Raw genomic sequence first — 19,995 nt, forward strand, 5'->3', positions numbered from 1 at the left:
ACATGGATAAGACAAACTCTCTTTCTGATTTAGTGTGAGGAGGATATGATGCAGACGTGACTATGGTGACTTGGGCAAACACCCCAGAGAGATGCATCACTCCTCACCTTCAGTATGGTTCAACAATATTAGTGTATTTTTGGGAGAGAAAAAGCAGTACAGAGACAGAATTATAAAGAGCATGCAATAAACAAATATATTTTTGGTATAATTTACCTCATGAGATTTCAATCTGAGTCATTTAGTCCTACAGATAAAAACCATGCACCATAGTATTTAAATCTTTGAATTTGACTGCAGCTATAAGACAGCTCAAGCTGATCTACCAATCATACAGTGACATCTAGTGTTTGTTTTTTAGAAATGCAGGCAACAAGTACTAATTCATTATTTACTGTAAAGATAAATAAAGATTGTGCAGATTTGAACTAGTAATACAGTAAATCAGTGCCCTAACACCAGTATTTTATGATGAATACTTTTATATTAGAAATATTTTTCTTCCCATGGCAAAGCGTAGAGTATATTACCTTTTTTACATATTGCACAGCAAAATATATTTTGAAAACAGAAATGCACACACAAACAAATAATTGACAAAAAGAAAGCAAGAAAAATACAGACACACCAATCTCTGTCCAAATACATCAATTCAATTCAATTTTATTTATATAGCGCCAATTCATAATTTACATTATCTCAAGGCACTTTACATTTAAAGGTCATCAGAACCAAGTACAAAAGGAGAGGGATTTAACCACCTTTTCATTGCTTAACGGGACGTGGCTCAGCAGTAGAGCAGGTCGTCCAATAACAAGAAGGTTGGCGGTTCAATCCCCGCTCCCGCTTGCCACGGCCGAGGTGCCCTTGAGCAAGGCACCCCCCCCCCCCCCCAACATCTGCTCCCCGGGTCCAGTATATGTGTGTTTCATCCAGGTGCCAACTGGATGGGTTAAATGCAGAGAACAATTTCATGTATGCATGTAAAAAGTGTTCAAACGTGACAATAAAAGTATATCTTCTTCTTAAAGCCCAGCTCATAGTGCTCGTATTTTAGTTAAGGCGCAAATATGTGAAGTCATTCTGAATTAGTGCAACAGTGGAGCGAAGCAGCTGATTTCCAACACCGAGTAGAGGTTAGAGGTGACCTTCCTTCAGAATCCAGTAGGGCACACTTCCAGAAAATATGAAAATAACTATGATTTGCTTTAAAGGAGAGAAGAGTACAAGTACGACCAGCAATCATTTTTATTGAGAAAAGCTTTCCTAGTATTAAATGTACTCTGTGTTTTAAAATTGTACTGAATTTGCTGGTGCTTGATAGTGTAATTACAACTATTTAACTATTTAACTGTTTAACACGATTACTCATTGACTTTGGAAACAACACACACTTATTGAAATCATTTCGGTGCCCATGTTAATGGATTGTGTCTACACTTCCTGAGCGAGCAGCATAGATCAGGCAGTCTTTCCTATTTTCTCTGTGTACCAAGAAAATTATCTTTCACCACAGTCTCAATGTTTATCTGAGGAATATGTCACAAATTTCCTGAACCTGTTTCAAAGTAAAAGCAGTGCAGCGTTTCTGTTGACTGAATCAATTAATTTGTTTAACAAGGTTTTGATTGTTATTGCAGGACCTGAACATGTAGTATCAAACTTTACAGTGTTTCCTCTTGGGTTTTTTTAGCAGTGGGGGCAGTGAAGCCTGGTGTCATAAGGCAAGACAAAACTCATTACAAAACGAAACGCAGGATAATAATCGTTTTATGTCTGTTACTTTGTTTTCATAATCGTTGGAAGCCATGATCGTAATTGAAATTCAATCCATTGTAGAGCCTTACTACAACCAGTAAAGTTTGGAGACCAAGCCATTTGTGCCTCTAATGGTGCACAACGCTTTATGAAGTGGAGGTGGTATGAGAGGGCTCTTAGTGCTGTAGGACCACCCTTGTTCTTAAAGTTTACCTTAATTGCAAATCAAAGAAAAGGGAAGCATGCGAACGAAATAATCTCTATAGGGCTGGGCGATATGGCCTAGAACTAATATTGCGATATATTTAAGCTATGTCCCACTCTGTTTCATTCTGTGATAATAATTGATTATAATAAAATAATAAAACATTATAAGGTGCTAAATGAGATATATACATGTCAGGATTTAGCAGCAGTTATGGGGAGGTATGGACAGATATGGATTATTGCACTCATATTTTTATATTGGTTGGAAATATGATGAATAGAAATGATGACAGAATGAAAATTATTGTAAACTAAATAAATAAATATCAATTTTGCTTATGAATAATATGTGTAAATAAATATGTTGTTTTAAACAGATGTAGTGACCTTCAAAGAGCTCAGGAGTTCAGCAGTCTTACAGCCTGTGGGATAAACTGTCCCTGAGTCTTGTGGTCTTGGTCCGGATGCTGCAGTAGAGGTCCTCCATGGATGGTAGCTCCGTCCTAGTGATGTGCTGAGCAGTTTTCACCACCCTCTGTAGAGTCTTACGGTTGAGGGCGGTGCAACTGCCGTACCAGGCCGTGATGCATCCGGTCAGGATACTCTCGATGGTGTACCTGTAGAAGTTGCAGAGTATCCTGGAGTCCATGTTGAACCTCCGCAGCCTGCGGAGGAAGAAGAGCCGCTGATGAGCTGTCTTTGTGATGACTCTGGTGTGATGAGTCCATGTCAGGTCCTCAGTGATGTGAACCCCGAGGAACCTGAAGCTGCTGACTCTCTCCACAGGAGTCCCGTCGATGGTGATGGGGGCGTGTCCGTCTCTCTGCTTCTTCCTGTAATCCACAATCAGCTCCTTGGTTTTGCTGACGTTGAGATGGAGGTTGTTGTCCTGGCACCAAGATGTCAGGGCTCTGACCTCCTCTCTGTAGGCCGTCTCGTCGCCGTCTGTGATCAGGCTGATGATGGTGGTGTCGTCAGCAAACTTGATGATGGTGTTGGAGCTGTATGTGGCCACGCAGTCGTGCGTGAACAGGGAGTAGAGGAGAGGGCTGAGCACGCAACCCTGGGGGGCTCCGGTGTTGAGGGTCCAGCTGGAGGATGTGATGTTCCCCATCCGCACTGCCTGGTGTCTGCCTGTCAGGAAGTTCAGGATCCAGTCACAGAGGGCGCTGTTGAGCCCTGAGCTTGATGACGAGCTTGGAGGGCACAATAGTGTTGAATGCTGAACTGTAGTCAATGACCAGCATCCTCACATACGTGTTCCTCGGGTCCAGGTGGGAGAGGGCAGTGTGGAGGGTGAGGGTGTAGGCGTCGGCTGTGGACCTGTTCTTCCTGTAAGCAAACTGCAGGGGGTCCAGTGAGTCGGGGAGGGAGGAGGTGATGAACTGTTTGACTAACCGCTCAAAGCACTTCATGATGATGGGGGTAAGTGCAACTGGGCGGTAGTCGTTGAGGCAGATGGTATTTGTCTTTTTAGGGACCGGAATGATGGTGGACTCTTTGAGACAAGTGGGGACTATAGACTGGAGCAGTGACTTATTGAAGATGCATGTGAACACCTCTGCCAGCTGAACTGCACACACCTTGAGAGCACGGCCAGGGATGCCGTCAGGCCCAGGAGCCCTATGTGTGTTGATCTTTTTTAGGGATCTGCACACATCTGCACTGGTTAAAACCAGGGATCCTGAGCCTTCTGTACCTCCACAGCCGGGGGTCTCTCAAAGCATGCATAAAATGTGTTCAGTTCATCTGGGAGAGATGCACACACTTCCTCTGCACCACTTGTTGTTCTTTTATAGTCTGTTATAGTTTTTAGTCCAGACCACGTTTCTAGTGTTGGAGCCCTTGTAGTCAGACTCCACTTTGTTCTTATAATGTCTTTTAGCACTGCTAATAGCTCTCCGGAGCGCATACCTGGAGTTCCTGTATTCATCCGAATCACCGGCGCTGTGCGCGACAGCCCGAGCTTTGAGTTTGGCTCGGACCTCGCCATTTATCCAGGGCTTCTGATTTGGGAATGTTCGTACAGTAATCCGCGGCACGACGTCATCGATGCATTTGCTGATGTAGCAAATGGCCGTGTCTGTGTGTGTGTTGATGTCCTCCTCCTCAAACACACACCACTCCGTGGTGCTGAAGCAGTGTTGGAGAGCAGAGTCTGACTGCTCGGTCCAGCGCTGGACTGTCCGTGTCACAGGCCAGTCTCTCTTCAGTCTCTGCCGGTAAACGGGGAGCAGGAGAAGAGATACGTGGTCCAACTTGCCAAAGGGGGGGGCGGGGGAGGGCTTTGTATCCATTGCGAAAGGGAGAGTAAACATGGTCCAGTGTATTTCCACCGCATGTGGGGCAGCAGACGTGCTGATAGTATTTCGGCAGGACTTTCTTCATGTTGCTGCTGTTAAAATCCCCGGCAACAATAAAGGCAGCCTCCGGCCTTGAAGTCTCTGTCCTGTCGATAACTACGTACAGCTCCTCCAGCGCTGTGTTGTTGTCAGCGTGCGGCGGCACATACACTGCTGTTAGAACCACAGATGTAAACTCCCTCGGCAGGTAAAAAGGCCGGCATCTGATCATGAAGTGCTCTAAGCTGGGAGAACAGTCCGAAGAAATTATCTCCACATCTGAGCACCAGTTGTTGTTGATTATAAAGCAGACGCCCCCTCCCTTACTCTTCCCTGAGTTTATTGTCCGATGTAAATGAGAGACCCATCGATGCAAGAACTCAAAGCAGAGAAGACTGTGTGGAGTACATCACCCCGAATTCTCTGCTTTTATGACGTGCTGATCCAAATGGAGACCCTGGAGATTTCCTGTTTGATTTCGCTGCATTTTTTCAGCTTATTTCACACTTTGTTGGAATATCCTACAGAAAGATGTCAAAATATCCTACACTTCTATCTTTTCATAAAATTTTCCACAAATGCATCAGGCATTTCAGCGGAGGGCATCCACACTGTATTTCCGCAGGAAATGCAATTTTCCAGTTAAAAATTGTAGTGATAGTGTGCATAATGCTTCTTTTTTTGTCTTTCAGAGCAAGACATAGATGAAGAGGCATTTCTTCTGTTAGATGAAGATTCAATCAAAAATCTTATCCCCAAAATTGGCCCCAGACTTAAGTTCATTAGGCTCTTCAAAGAACTTGTAAGTCATCTCTATTAGAGCTGTAAGGGGCTTAATGCTGATCAACAATATCAAGGCAGAAGGCATTTGTATGTTTTAAATGCAAGAGGCAGATTCAGGGGGATTTCAAGTGTCTTTTCTCACATTTGCAGATAAATAGTTAACTTATTTATTTCCAGTGTTGTCAAAGCAGTTGTGACAGGATATTATACTTTGTTGGATCTTACACAAGGCACCTACATAGTGAACACGTAGAGAACCAGGCTCTTGCCCAGCCTGCCAATGTACCTAATCAACCTGCAAATGTTGATAATGCTGACGAGACAGTACAAGTTGAAGGTGAACAAGCAGATGAACTAGATGATGAATGGGATGAACTAGAGCAGGAGGGTATCACAGACAGAGTTGTCCTTTTAGCTCATCTAAGATCCAGGTCATCCCTGACATTTTCTAACATAAACCATGTGGTTCAACAAACCTCAAGCTTAATAGGAGATATTGTGAGCAGACTAACAACAAAAAATATGTCGCTGTTTAGTCAGTTTGGGCACGATCAAAGCCCACAGGTACAAGAGCTCTGGCAGGAGTTTTCAGATGCAGCTGAGCCTTTCAAAGGACTGGAGACTGACTATAAACAAATTAAGTATTTCACAAACTCAGGAAACTTCATTCCGCCGGTTGAAGAGTTTTTCCCAGGCGTTTCCTACATCCAGCATAGAGATTTAGCCACTGGCAGTGTCCGCCAAGTTGCTGTGACTGATAGCTATCAGCGTATTCCACTCCAGCCCCTTCTAGTTAAGATCTTGGAACTTCCTGACATTTTACAGGCCACGATGGAATGGCAACAGAAAGAGAGACATGCTCTTAAGGATGTATTTTATGGAGAGTTTTGCAAAAGACATCCACCCTTTTGAAAGAGTTTTCGGTCCCGTTATTGTTATACAACGGTCACTGTGAAACTGTTAATCCTCTTGGATCAAAGACTGGGGTCCACAAACTAGGATTTGTTTATTTTTATGCGGATTAGCTTCATCCTTCAACCTTTCACCATAGAAATTGTATTATAACGTGTTTAAAAGTCATATTTTTTAGGCCGTTAACACATTTTCAATGCATTATTAAAAAACTGACACGTAAACGTGTCGTTTGGATGGAGGGCATGCTAACCAACAGTGAGCATGAATCAACAGCTCTCAACAACACCTTTGGAGATGACACTTACAGCTAAGAAAATCGGCAAGACATGGCATACAGCTCACCCAGTTACAAGCAAACAGTGAAGACCTTGAATGAGCAGTGATTGTGTCACCACCACTCAATAACCTAAGCTTTGAACAAAAGCAGGATCTGCAGTATGCAATGGATGGAACAACAGATTTAAAGGACAAGTATCTGGTGTGTACTATAGAGATTCAAAACATTCTTCAAAGAACACAACAAAGTTAATGTGCAGAGAGCAATACAGTGTTTTTTTAAGTATAAATAAACACACACAACTTACAGACATTACCACAGGGTAAAAAAACATTTAAAACTATGTTTCTGTGGTTAAGACACTGCAAACGGACAACACCTTCTTTACATATAGTTAGTTAGTTTGTGCATGAGTAATTCACATGTTTTTGATCCGTTTGGCCTTCCATCTAAATCTATAGATGTTCAGAGCAAATTTAAATAAGTCGTTTTTGGATTTCTGGCTTATACGCTACTTGTAGTGCCATTTTCAGTGTTATCTTCAGGGTTCAATATTTGTTCATCTTCAAACTTATAGAAAAGCATGTAGAAGCAGTGCACAATCTGCAGGAAAACATCTATCCAAAGATGTGCAATAGGTTGGTTGTGCACAGAGAGGCCTGTAATGTGCCTTGCATGTCATTGTCCCTGCAGAAGGTTCATCAAAAGAGCAACCATAGTGTTCTCCCCTCCGTGGTCCACTCTGGAGGGTAACCCACACAGACAGGTTCTTCGAACAAAATACGTCAACACTGTCAAAGCTGGTTAAAGCACTTGATGTAACTTATTAGTCTAGACTTCCCATTAATACCAGCATATGTTACAAACCCCCACCTGTAAAACATGCAATGAATGAAAATAAAAAAAGAATAATGGATTACCTCATTATCTGTAAACTTGTACAGATAACTATTACATTTTCACCAACAGATTCACAATGAATAAAAATGTTTTGGATGAGAAAAACATTGAGATTTAAAAGAGGAAGGTGATGAAAGCCAGAAAGAGGCTGGATTTGAAAACGTCATATGACGTCAGATACTTGTACTTAACGTGGACGTGAAAGGGTCTATTTATGATATGGTCTGTACAGACTGAAGCGTGCACTATTTTTTTTAAAATAAATATAAAATGATAAAACATTAAATTATAAGAGATTTATTGTTGCTACTGACTTGTGCTTTTGCTATTGGCTCACGGCCATATTGATATTATGTCACTGGCTACGTCATACGGTCGGATGGAGAGGCAGTGCAATGGGTTGGTAATGCTATGCATTTAGTTTGAATTTTAACAGATACCACCTTTTTAAAAATCAAGATTATTTCCCATGTCAGTAGATGGTGCTATTGCACTGCTATGGATCTACATGTAGATATCTTATTCATATATTTTAATGTTTCAAGAATAACAAAACAGATTACCTGCTAGAATTGAATTCTTTTGGGAATCAGGAATTGTTGCTGCAGCAGGCAGGAGCCTGGAACTCATGGCTGGAGCTGGAACTACAGCTCCCATAATCCTGTGGGAGTGACGTCACCAGGAAGCATTGAAGCACAGCCGGCTCGCCAGTGTTGTTTACATCACGTGCAGGGGAGGTGGCTTCATTTTGTGGAAATTGAATTGTTTCATTCCTAATGTTCAGTGCAGATATCATTCAGCAGAGGGGACAGGATGGAAGCCTCAGCAGATCCAGGCATGCTTCTTCTGCCTCTGAGGTATAATATCTTCAGGTGTATTAGAAATTGATGGAGCAGCGAGGCTTTGGGAGGAGGCTAACGCTGTTACCAGTGTTTGTTCGGCCTCACTGAGTTTTTTCTTTCTCTTGCTGAGACGCTGAAGCAACTGGTTGCAATGCTGCAGCAGCAATGCGAGCAAAGGGAGTGATGGGACATTTTTCTCTCCTTAAATAGGCCGCCTAATAAGGTGGGTGTGTATTATAGATGGTTGTGGAGTGAGGTATGTCACAAAATTGAAGCAGGGTTTGCTTCATTTGCTGTCTTTGAGAGGTCATCTGTGCATCACCCTTGCTCCTGCATCCCCGGGACCTATCAATAATATTGTTAAGCCCAATTAATTAACTGTTGCAAGCAGCAATGTCATTTTTATTGAAATAAAACTTTGTGTCTTTTGTAATCGAATGCAATTAAATCAGAACAAATATCATCTTAACAATAATAAAGTAAATTACCTGTGGGCGAGGATTCTTGGTGGACGTCATCACATTCTCCCTCACTCCTTGAACAAATTCCACTTAATGATGACTGTACAATAACTGCTGGCAGCCTCTCATCCTGTCAGATCTGTTGTTCCTTGTCCTCCTGTTCCTTTCTTTTGGTCTAAGATTTTTTTTTTGGCAACATTTTTTGTTGTGTTACTGTCCGGCCCTCAGGGGACATTCACCGGCTGATTAATTGCAGCCCAGGCTTTATTCTTTTGAAACATCATCACTCAGGAGTGTGTCTTCAAACTGCAACACAATTCTTCAGTCTTTTACCTTTATGGCATCTCTTATAACTTCAACTTCTCTGTTCAGCACAGCACTCTCTTCATGATACACCAACAAATGTCTTTATAGCCGTGGTCTGAATTCATTCAGTTCTCTTGGGTTACTTTTTTCGGAATAGATATGATAGTTTTCCACATTGTTGGTATCGGACCACGTTCAGCACACATCTGAAAGAGTGTTGTGAACACCTCACTGAGCTGGTCAGTGTGCGTCCACAGATGAGTCAGGGCCAGCAGCTTTAACCCTCTTTGAATGAAGTCGAAAATGGCACTAGAAATAGTCTCACAGCATGAGGATATTACTCACCAAATCAGACCTGTCAAAATGAGAGAAAATGAATTAAAAACATTTTCCAAATTGGCATCATCCACACCACTTCACTGAAGTCATGCCTGGTCTCACAGGTAGACTGATTTATTGATGCCATGGATTTTATTCCTTTCCAGGAAGCTCTGAGGTCGTCACTATAATATTGATTTTCAGTTTTATTTCTGTTCTTCATTTTGGCTTTCCTTATTTCGTCCCCAACTTCCCTGGAGATATTTTTCCAGTACTGGGGTCTTTGCTGGTTCAGGAAGAGAAGAAGAAAAATTGTTCAATAAACAATAGCGAGATATTTAATGTAAAGATCTGAGTTAAGGTTAAAAGCACTTTTATTCAAACTTATGTAACTTAATTAATAACACTGTTTATTCATAAAGTAAGAATACAGCTTTTTTCAGTAACAGAAAATATATTCAGATGCTCTGGCTAAGAACAACATATCACATCAATCTGGGAAAATCTCATATAAGTTAAAGTTCTGCTTTCATAAACCCTAAGTCAAAGTATAAAGGCTGTATCAGCAAAACATACATATATGATTGTCAGTGAAAATTGTTCCTGTCAATGTAACATACGTTCACTTAATTACTGCTGGGTTCGTATAAATGTTAGTTTACTACTGTAGACATTTAAAGTTGAGCTAACATTATATTCTGTGGGATAGTTTAATCTTCATCAATACATTTATTAAGATGTGGTCAAATCTACAATTGTGATCTGAAAAGTAACTAGTCACTTCAGTTGCACAGTATCTGCATCTGAGATGTACAGAGTAGAAGTATAAAGCTTCCTAAAAAGGTAAATAAATGTACAAGTACCTGGAATTTGTCAGTTAGTGAGTGAAAGTTTTTAAATCCATTCTATTGGTTATTTTAAATATGAAATTGTATTTTAGAATTAAAATTACATAACCATACGCAAAACAACCTTTAACTAATTAAACATTGTAGGTGGCTAATTGTACAGGGATAGACAGATGAAATTGTTTATTTTACCTGCCCATAGTTTCCTCTCAGCCTGAGATGTATAACATGGTGACGCTGGCGGTGAAGCATCTCCAGCTCCTCCAAAAACAAAATAAAGAAAATGACTTCTGGCTCCAGTTTTTTCAGATTTTTTCCGTAACTCTGTTGCTCGGAGACGGCTGTAAGGGCAGAACAAGCTGGTGACACAATAAGACCAGACTGTCTCATTTCGGTTCGGCCGACATTGTCCACGCAGTTGTCGACGGTTGGCCCCTGAATTGAGACACAGCTGTAGTCTGTGTGTTTCAATTTCTCAGTTTTTCTGTTGATACATATCATTTATGAATGTACCTGATGTTTGTACACTGATTGCCAGCACCAGAGATCATAGCACCATTTTGTTTGTTTTACATTTAATTCATGTTCACCACCAAAGCTTCTGCATTGTTGTCCTCTCAGACACACACAGGTTGCCTGAGCATATCACCATATTTTCACACATCTCACACCATCACAGGGGTCTGCAAAATCCTACACTAAATATTAGCCCGGGAAAGCAAATCCACACAGAAACAGCAATAAATGTGAGCTCAGCTTAGTATTTGTGGTCAGATTTTAAAAAACATTTTCTGAATGTGCAGATATTGTTAACCTGTATTCTAACTTCATAGCTTTATGTCTTTATAATTTCATTTCAGCAGATACTTTATTATTTATGCACTGGTTGATTTTTATAGGAAGATTTAGTGAAAACTTGTCTTGCATTGGAAACTGCTGGAGCAAGGTGAAGGACTCGAGCAGGACAAACTTGTAAAAGTGAATTAAGAAGTCTTTAAGTTCAGTTATCAAGTGGTCATTCACATACAGGAGGCATCAGACTTGAGACAGGGTGAAAAAACGAAGCTCCATCATAGACTTACTGAGATCATACCAGGAAACTGCTGGAAGGCGCCGGGAAACCGTCGAAATAAACCGGTGAAGAGGTGAGAACACGTGGTAGAAATACAGGAAGCATCAGACAGGTGAAACGAATGAGGGCGGGGCTCGTAATCAGCGCGGAGCGAAAATCAGGAAGTAAAGTTAACTGAAATGAGACACAAGGGTAAGTAACAAAATAAAACAGGAAGTGAAACAAATGAGCGGGTGCAGAAAAAAAACATAACTGCTGGAACTGATATTTTTAAGAATAAGGTGATACTATTATGAGACGAACATTTTTTCATTACAAGAGTAAATTAATGATTTAATTAATGCAGGTGACAGGCTGAGCAGAAGGAGAGGGAAATGCGAAGAGGGGAAAAATGCTGACACCTCATGATATTATGACCATATTAATATGGTCATAATATCATGAGGTGTCTGAAAAATGTTACATTTATGAGAATAAGGTCATAATCTATTATTTATGAAACCTTTATTTAATTACGTAACTATATGCTTCTTATTGCTCATTGTAATGGAGGTGACAGGCTGATCTTCTGATACCCCCCCCCCAAATTGAATGTAATGTAACATATGTAATCATGTAATCATGATTTTATTTTTGTAAATGTAAAAAATTTTCTCTTAATATTACAAGTTTTTATGCTCAAAATCTTTTTCCCTTTTTTTCCCCTCTGTCGTATGAGATGAAGGTTTAAGATCATTTGCACTATAAATAACTTAGACAAAAGTAAAAACAAATGTTTTATTTGGTAATGTTGAACAGTAGCAACACCCACAAAGCTATAAAGAAATGTGAAACAACCAAAAAAACTCACACCTGTCAGTGTCTGAAGGCACATTTTTAAGGGGAAGGTTCTTGAAAAAGCAACATCGATCGTTTATACTTCCACATTTCAAAACAATTCAAGTAAAATGGCTTTGACCTCTAGATTGGGAAGGAATTGTAATTTGCTCAGCAGTACAATAATATTCAGTGGGTCTTGTGTAGTCTAAAACAATTTAGGGCACTTTCATACCTACCTCATTTGATCTGGACCCTCGGACTTTTCAGTTTAGTCTGAACCAAAATAACATACATTAAAGATGACTCAGACCACAGTCCAGATAAACAGAACAGAATCGAGTCAGACCAAAAGAGGTGGTCTCAGTCTGGATCAATCGAACCATGGTTCAGAGCGTTTGCAGTGTGAAAACATTATTTGGGAAAGTTCATACTTTCTGACCTATTGCAGTAAGTTGACACAGCATAAAACAATAAAAGCAGAAGCGACTCACAGGATTTCTTGTAGTCTTTGCCAATGTAATGTTTCAACAACATTTATCTGGCAGTAATACCATAATAGTAGAGAGGCAACACAATTAATGAAGTGAAGCAGTTCACTCATTTTTCTCCATTTTAGTGGAAAGAATACTTTTTTCTATTTTGTTTTTTTAGAAAAGGTTATTAAAAACAATACAGCAACATCAGACACATGCTTGTCTACAAATGAATCGATGTCAAGTATAGATAGATGGCCTACGTAGGTGATGACAACAGTATAATAAATTTAAATGTAAAACCAAAAATTAAGCGGATTAAATGTAAACAATGTAACAAAGATTTGAGCCTTTATTCTGACCATGGTCCTCATTTTCAGGTGTGAAAATGCCCCTAGATGCCCTTTCAGCCTTGTGTATAGTTTAATCCATCATTCAATAAATACAGACATCTTTGTAAAATATGAATTGATCACAAGAGTGATAAAACACATCATAGATATGATATAGTTTTAGATAATTACCTGGAACATCTCAGTGCTGATGAAACAAGTCAAAACATGTAAAGCTCTCACAATGAGTTTAGTGCTACCAAAGTAAGAGCAATTTCTGGATTTCCGTTTGGTACAGCAGTGTTTTTCATAAACATATCTATTGTCTACAGTGGACATTTGGTGTTGCAAGCATCACCTGACTTAAAAAGTCCATAGATGCTGACCAATGGGAACATAGATACTGCCCCCACCATGGAGCCCAACTGCACTACTGCTCCACACCACACCAGGGCACTGTGTCCCTCATCCCGCAGAATCACCCCAATGATGACCTTCACGTAGGACAAGGACAGGACGAACAGGATCCAGGTCAGCACCTGTATCACAAAAGAGATGATATCACATATCCAAACAACATCCAGTCTCTGTTACACAGCACTAAGGTTGCAACATGTCCTGGATTGATGTCAATATATTAGTTTGCTCAATAACTGTCAGTGCCTTGCATCATAAACAGGTCAGATCAGAAGGCTTTCACTACCATGTTTGATTTAACAATTTTGAACCATTTGGTGGTGGTAATTATTTACTCTGTATTACTATTAAGCACATTGTAACTCAGTTTAAAGTTGGTATTTTAAGTTTTTTTTATACAAACTTCGGATTTGTTAGGTCACAAGCCCAACTGAAGAGAAATTGACTCAAACCCTCTCGGGGTTTGAATCTTTCAGCTCTCGAGACATGCTAATTGGAACCCTGATAACTTAATATACTTTGCATTAAAACTATAATTCCAAATGTAAAAGTCAGACCAGTTTGTGTTGACAAGCATCTGTCTTACAACCCTCCGATCATATAAACCTCCCAAATCAAAAGCAATCTCATGTACAAGAAAGAAGTGACTGAATTCATTTCAATAAAAAAGAGTCTTACTATGACTACAGTTCCAGAAGCACTGTGGACCAGCAGGGGACATGGACTAAGAGCAGCCATGGCCATGATGTAGGATCCGAATCCAGTCCCAAACATGGTCAAGAACCCCATGAAGATAAGAGACCTGGAAGCAATTCAAATTTTTAGTTACACTCTGCACTACTTGCCTTAACACCCTAAGAAAACCAAAATTATAAAAGTTGAAATGCATTCACAGTAAACATCTTAGGCTTTTGTCTCTAGTAGTGACCTGTAGGAATTACAGTTACGCTGAAAATTATCTTCTTTTTATAATTTTGGAAATGAGTGTTGTTTGAGACTGAAACAATCATACGTTTTTATATAAAGAAACCTTTGTGTTAAGAGGTAGCACTAATCATTCATTCTTACCTAATCGGCATAAACATGGCAATGAAGCAGGCCACTGGATTAGCGACAGCTGCCATGGTAGCAGCTAGGTGGTATGCCTTGTTCCCATATGGCAGACAGGAGTAGGACTGCACTGAGGGCAGCACTGCATTGGTCAGAGCATTGACCCAGGCCAGCACCACAAAGATGAACACCAGCTCGAGGTTGCTGTACGTCCCCTTGCCAAAAGAACTCCTGGGTTCCCCCCTGACTGCCTCCAATGGATTGATCATAGGTTTCTGCTCTGGTGTTTGAGCATGCAGAGACAGGCCTTGTTCTCTCTTACCCAGACCCAGATCCCCACTGAAGTAGAGGTCATTCTTCCTCTCCCGGGCCACAGCTGGGTGATGGTTGAGTAAGATGAAAGCTGCCAGGGACACGGCCATCATAATACTGAGGAAGATGAAAAAGACCTGGGCAGAAAACTTAGCCGGCATATAAATGGCTTGTAGCTCAGAATTATCAGCTGTTTCGTTGGCCCCAACAGCCAAAGAGGCATTCTGACAGTGGACCACACCCACCCCTTGAATCAGAGCAACCAGTGCAGGCACCAGACCACTGAGGCCCTCACCTGCAAAGTATGTGGTGAGGTACTGTGGACGCAGCCGCATCATAAAAGGCAGAAAAGTAACAGAGGAGGTGCAGTCCACTACAGAGAGCAGGAAGCTTAACACCAGCAGGGGAACACTGTGCAAAGAGCCCCCTATTGTCACTGTGTGCCTCCAGAAGAAAGCCAGCAGGAATGTAGCGATGATCCCCAACCCCACAATGCAATAGATGACCGGCCGCTCATCCAGCACCCCTGGACGGAAGCGGTGCATCAGGGTGATGAAGAGAGGACCAATGTTGGCCATCTGGATTAGGACTGTGAGGTACGATGGCAAGTACCACCCTTCTGGGATCCCTGGAACGATGAGGGGGAGCTCCACCCACATCCCATTGATGGCCACCCAGGAGCCCATACCAAACAGACATGCCAGCACGTGGGTGAGCAGCGACATGTTGAAGGCAGGATGAGGCAGATCAGGAAATGTCAACGTCCACTCTCTGAAATGCAGACAGAATATGAGTCAGTTTGATTAGTAGAAGAACTTGAAGGATCCTTACAATCTGGTACACATATGTCTCATATGAAGCACAGTTTGGTTGAGGGTTAGATTGATATTTATTGAAAATCTAAATATCAGCCTTTCAATTTAATACACCTTGTTTTTTTCTTAGTAAAACGTTTTATTAAACTTAACGCCAATATCAGCATGCTAACTGATGTTCAAAAAATAATTTGGAGGCTGAATTTAAAGGCCAGTTGTATTACTGCAACTCACGAAGCCATGAGGATGATGTTTAGTAACTACATATCAACAGTTTCAGTAAAGTAAAAAAGAAACATACATAATTTAATATCCAATATTTGTCAATGAGAATAAAAAACATGTCGCCCTTGAGGCTGGGATTGACTTTCCCAGTCTCCACCTGTTCTCTGCCTCTGATTTCATCCTTTCCTCATGTGAACTCTGGTAAGAGACGGCTGCCTGACCTTTCACACACTGACACACTGCTGCTCACATAAAGCCCCAAGTGGTCGTGACATACCTTACATTAAAGGCAAATGACAATGAAGGTGATATTTTTTATTTTAACAGCTAAAAGATTGCCTCTTGGGGGAGGGCAGGAACTTTTACAGAACATTAAAAACACAATATGTATGAAAATGTTTATATCAAACACATAAGTAACATTTAAAAACAAGAAATTCCTCTTCCACAAAACTGCTTCATAGTCTAGTAAAACAATGACTTCTTGTCACACACTATGAAGCAGACAGACTGAACAGGCCTTGTGGCTCAAGGATAACCCAGCAATCCAATAACCCTGACTTCCCTTCATGCATCAGCTCTGTTCTGTCACAATGTTCAGTGTCCTGGTGCTCACCAATAGAGGGAGACTCAGTGAGAGGAAGGACTTAGTGAGAATAGCTCCTCCTTTCTTCCCTCCCCCAACCACCACACGACCCTGTGCTCTGCCCTCATTTAAACACACAGTAGCTTCACCATAAAGAGTCATAGTACGTGATATTTAAAATTTGAGACTGAAAATCTCTGAAGCATTGATTGACAACCAACATTCATGGTCCCCCCCAAGAGGTTGAAACTATTTGCAGTACTATTTTTTCTCAGCTGCCTGTAACATATAGGATGATTGGCTGTATGCCAGACTGCTGTAGAGCAACACAAATGAAAAGGATTATTTAGGGCATTACTCAAAGATTCTTCTTTGCATATGCTGTGCACAGTTGACAAATGTTGTTTTTTGTGAATTTGAAACATTTGAAATAATGTCACCTTAATGCTGTCGTGTGTTACACAAATAAAAAAAACACCAAAGTCAATTATTGAAGTAAAATGTGTGTAATAAAACCACATTTTAATGTCAAATTATACTTTTATGTATCATATAGAAGATACGATTGAAGTATGATAGCAACAATAACACATATTGCACAGTTGCATATACTGAAGCAAATCTCAGAGCACTTACTGAACTCAAGCTGAATTCTGAAAGACAGTATTGCAGGAAATCTGCCGAACCCATTTCCATTTCCAGATTAGTGACATATTTGCTCTGAGATAAGGCAACTGGTGTCGCAACCACTTTCATAGTTTTGAATTACAACTGTTCATCATCCCTTATTACACAAGATGCCACCTACCTGCTCGTGGGAGTGCAGAGTCAGCTGGGGAACAAGGACTCAAGTGCAGTGGAACCAGTGTCGAGAGTTTCTCTGCTCAGATGTGTAAAATCACTGTCTGTGAAGTGTGAGCGCACATTATGCTTTGTACTTAACCAGTCCACATCTCTGGATTTGTGTCATGTGACTGCTGAGGGCTGAGCCTGGGATCCAGTGAGGGAGCCAAAGTTCTCAACAGAGGGGGTAGGTGGAGGAAGGGAACAAGTGCATAAGGAAGGAAGGGAGGAGAGAGGAAGGATGGATGGAAGAAGGACAGCTTAGACAATTGTTGGGGAAAATGAAGATTCAGCTGGAAAAGACTATTACATGAGGTTTGTACCCACAACCTTACCCCAGCTTATCCAAGCAGAAGACGACTGTGGACAGCTGTCTGTGATTCTGTGAGTGGGTGTTTGGTCAGGGTCGCCTGGCTTTTGTTCTGCATGAATTCCAGCTCAAATGAATGACCCCTGTTGGGCAGTAACTTCACTGGATGGTATTTAGTTTGACTGCCCTTGTACCCACCTCTGCACTGACTGGTACTACTTGTTCCCTCCTTTAGACATAACAACAATGTTCCTTTGAGGCTTGTGTTGAAGCAAATTACTCTTGATACAGTAAATCATTTTGATTCGATCCTTCCAGGATGTGGGATTAAGGGAAATTTAAACTTCTGCCAAATATCAATTAAATCTTTGCTCTTTCCAGTCGTAGAAACATTCAGTTGTGTTGTTAATTAGAAGTTTGTGGTGTTTTACATGATAGAGCAGGTTTAGCAGAGTAACTCAATACATATAACCAGGTTTATTTTTGTCAAGTGTCCTTCACAGAACCCAAACTGAAAATGACACTTTTGAGAAATGCAACATACTCTTTATAAGTAGATAAAATGGGACAACTGTGAAACACAACTCATTAGATTCATTATTTAGCACATTCAGAGGATTTTTTCGTTGACATATTGCAGTTGTTCCTATTATTGTTTGTTCCTAAGTATGTGTTTTGAGGTTCTGCAGAAAGAAGTTAAAGTTCCTTGGAATAAAATAAACCTGATAATACTGTGTGTGCTATATTATCTCTAATCTATAAAAATGATTCTACATGTGAATCTGCAAATTCATCAGCTATTGGGTTTTAATTTATCTGCATATGAAGATCGCTGATAATTAAGAGGAGAAACAACAACATTTACCTCTACCTGACAAATGATCACTACCATTGACTTCAGGAGAATTTCATCTGATGTCTGTATGACTAATAAATCAAACAGGTGTTTCCTGTTTCAGTTTCACCCTCTACTCTGTGCACACACAAAGTGCAGCGTCATGTATCAATGTCTTTATGGTTTAGCCACATTAGAACTCTGAAATCACATAGTTTTCCATGCTGTGTAAGACAAGCTTTTGAATGTTACTGTATATTTTGAGCTAGTTACTAAAATCATTAGAAAATGAGTGACCACCTCCATCATATAAAGAAGCATGGGAATGATGTCATTTATTCAACATTTATATGTTAAGCCAATGCTCCCGTGTTCCTAACATTTGGTAGACAGTGTATTGTCTGGTTGTGAGATGCATCTCATGATCTCTTGTAAGAAAATAAAAGATAAAAGTCAAAATGTTGAGCAGATCCAAATCTTTCCACTTCTAATGACATCTGACTGTGTGACCTCACTGCTCTGATACACTCAACAACATCACATATCTATGAGAAAACACGCGCTGAGGTCCAGTCACAGGACGGTGTTTTGATAAAACATCAGAACTTTATGGGGCACTACCTTGACCCGATGGCTGTTTGTGTAGTACAATACACTGCTTTCTTTCTCAAAACTTCTGGGGCTCTGTGTTTAAACAAATATGTCTGTGTTATTGGTACTGCATGTACAGTGCTGGTGAGACTGAAAGATTCACTTGTTAGACGTCAACAGGAGGGCGGCCTTAGGCGGGGATCCGCGGATCAAATTTCTTCTTTTGAGAACTCATCGTTAAATGAAACACCAAACACAAGACAATGTACACCTGACCATTGACCTCATTCTGTGGTTATGGTGAGTGGTGAAGTAACTTTCTATTTGGATCAAAGTGTAACCCAGATTCACCTCGATATTACAACAACCAGATCTGTGCATTATACAGCAGCAGTTTAGCAACAGCAAAGGTTTCTTTAAGACCTAATGCAGTGCACTTGTGCACACTGTGTGCAAAGTGCAATGGATGATGGATGATTTGGAAGGATTCTGTTTTGATTACATACATTTTCAGTCATTACAGAGCAGTTGAAGGTGGTTTAATTATTATATTTATAATAACAATGCAACAAATATAGAGAATTACGTCAACAGAATTTCCTAGCTTCTTTAAACACATTGCTTTGGTTTTGGCTCCATAGACTGCCATCAACTTCTCTAATGTAATACCATGTCATTATATTTTTTCACATGCCATTATGGTATCATTTGCTAAATTCAGTCTTTGTTATCAGTGATGAGGTGGTCCATCTGAAAGTAATATCAAAGAGCTGTAGGTTTGGAAACATGTCAATGCCACACAAATGTTTACAAATTCATCAGATTAAATTATGGTGCGCTCACTTCCTGTTTTCACTGCACGCAAGTGATCAAAAACTGCAATGATCAGAGCAGGAAGTGGACCTAATATCAAGATTCTGACAGTAACAGCATATGAACAGTATGACATACTAAAAGCTTGAATGAGAGGCTGTCAGACAGGGGTGCTGGGAATGGTGCTGGTTCAGGAAGTCTCTGGCGTGATCCCAGTGTTGGTGTGGCATGCCGAGTGGTTCGGCTGAGCACGGTGGCGTGCTGTAGGCAGGTGATTGGCAGAGCACGTAGAGGTGGTCTCCTGGCGGGGCAGATACGCCGAAGAACAAACCGGCAGTGTGAACAACAACTTGCTGGCAGATGGGTTGTTACCTGAAGCAGGCGAAAACAGAAAGCATCAGTGGGCAGGCCCTTGCTGTCCCACTGAGACAACAGGCTTGAACTGGAGCCAATACTGAGACCATACTACCGCTTAGCTGAACTGTATAATCAAAAGACCGGGGTTCTTATACTGCAACAGGTGATTAGTGGAAACCAACTGCGAG

At 40.8% G+C, this 19,995-nt stretch overlaps 1 protein-coding gene and 1 long non-coding RNA gene across 2 annotated transcripts; both read right to left on the reverse strand.

Moving 5' to 3' along the window:
* Positions 1-6,536: 6,536 nt before the first annotated feature.
* On the reverse strand, positions 6,537-9,748 carry LOC138413520 (uncharacterized). Its single transcript, XR_011245876.1, has 2 exons — positions 8,513-9,748; positions 6,537-8,369 (listed from the first exon to the last, which is right to left on the reverse strand). It is a non-coding gene; the product is annotated as an uncharacterized lncRNA (long non-coding RNA).
* A 2,044-nt stretch (positions 9,749-11,792) lies between these two features.
* On the reverse strand, positions 11,793-17,007 carry LOC109632258 (riboflavin transporter 2-like). The gene is made up of 4 exons (XM_020091460.2): positions 16,867-17,007; positions 14,139-15,203; positions 13,749-13,872; positions 11,793-13,192 (listed from the first exon to the last, which is right to left on the reverse strand). Exons 2-4 carry the CDS (start codon positions 15,155-15,157, stop codon positions 12,980-12,982), a joined length of 1,356 nt encoding a protein of 451 aa, XP_019947019.1. The 5' UTR covers positions 15,158-15,203; positions 16,867-17,007; the 3' UTR covers positions 11,793-12,979.
* Positions 17,008-19,995: the final 2,988 nt, after the last annotated feature.

Source organism: Paralichthys olivaceus, chromosome 13 (assembly GCF_024713975.1).
Source record: "Paralichthys olivaceus isolate ysfri-2021 chromosome 13, ASM2471397v2, whole genome shotgun sequence".
In the NCBI taxonomy this organism is placed as follows: domain Eukaryota; kingdom Metazoa; phylum Chordata; class Actinopteri; order Pleuronectiformes; family Paralichthyidae; genus Paralichthys; species Paralichthys olivaceus.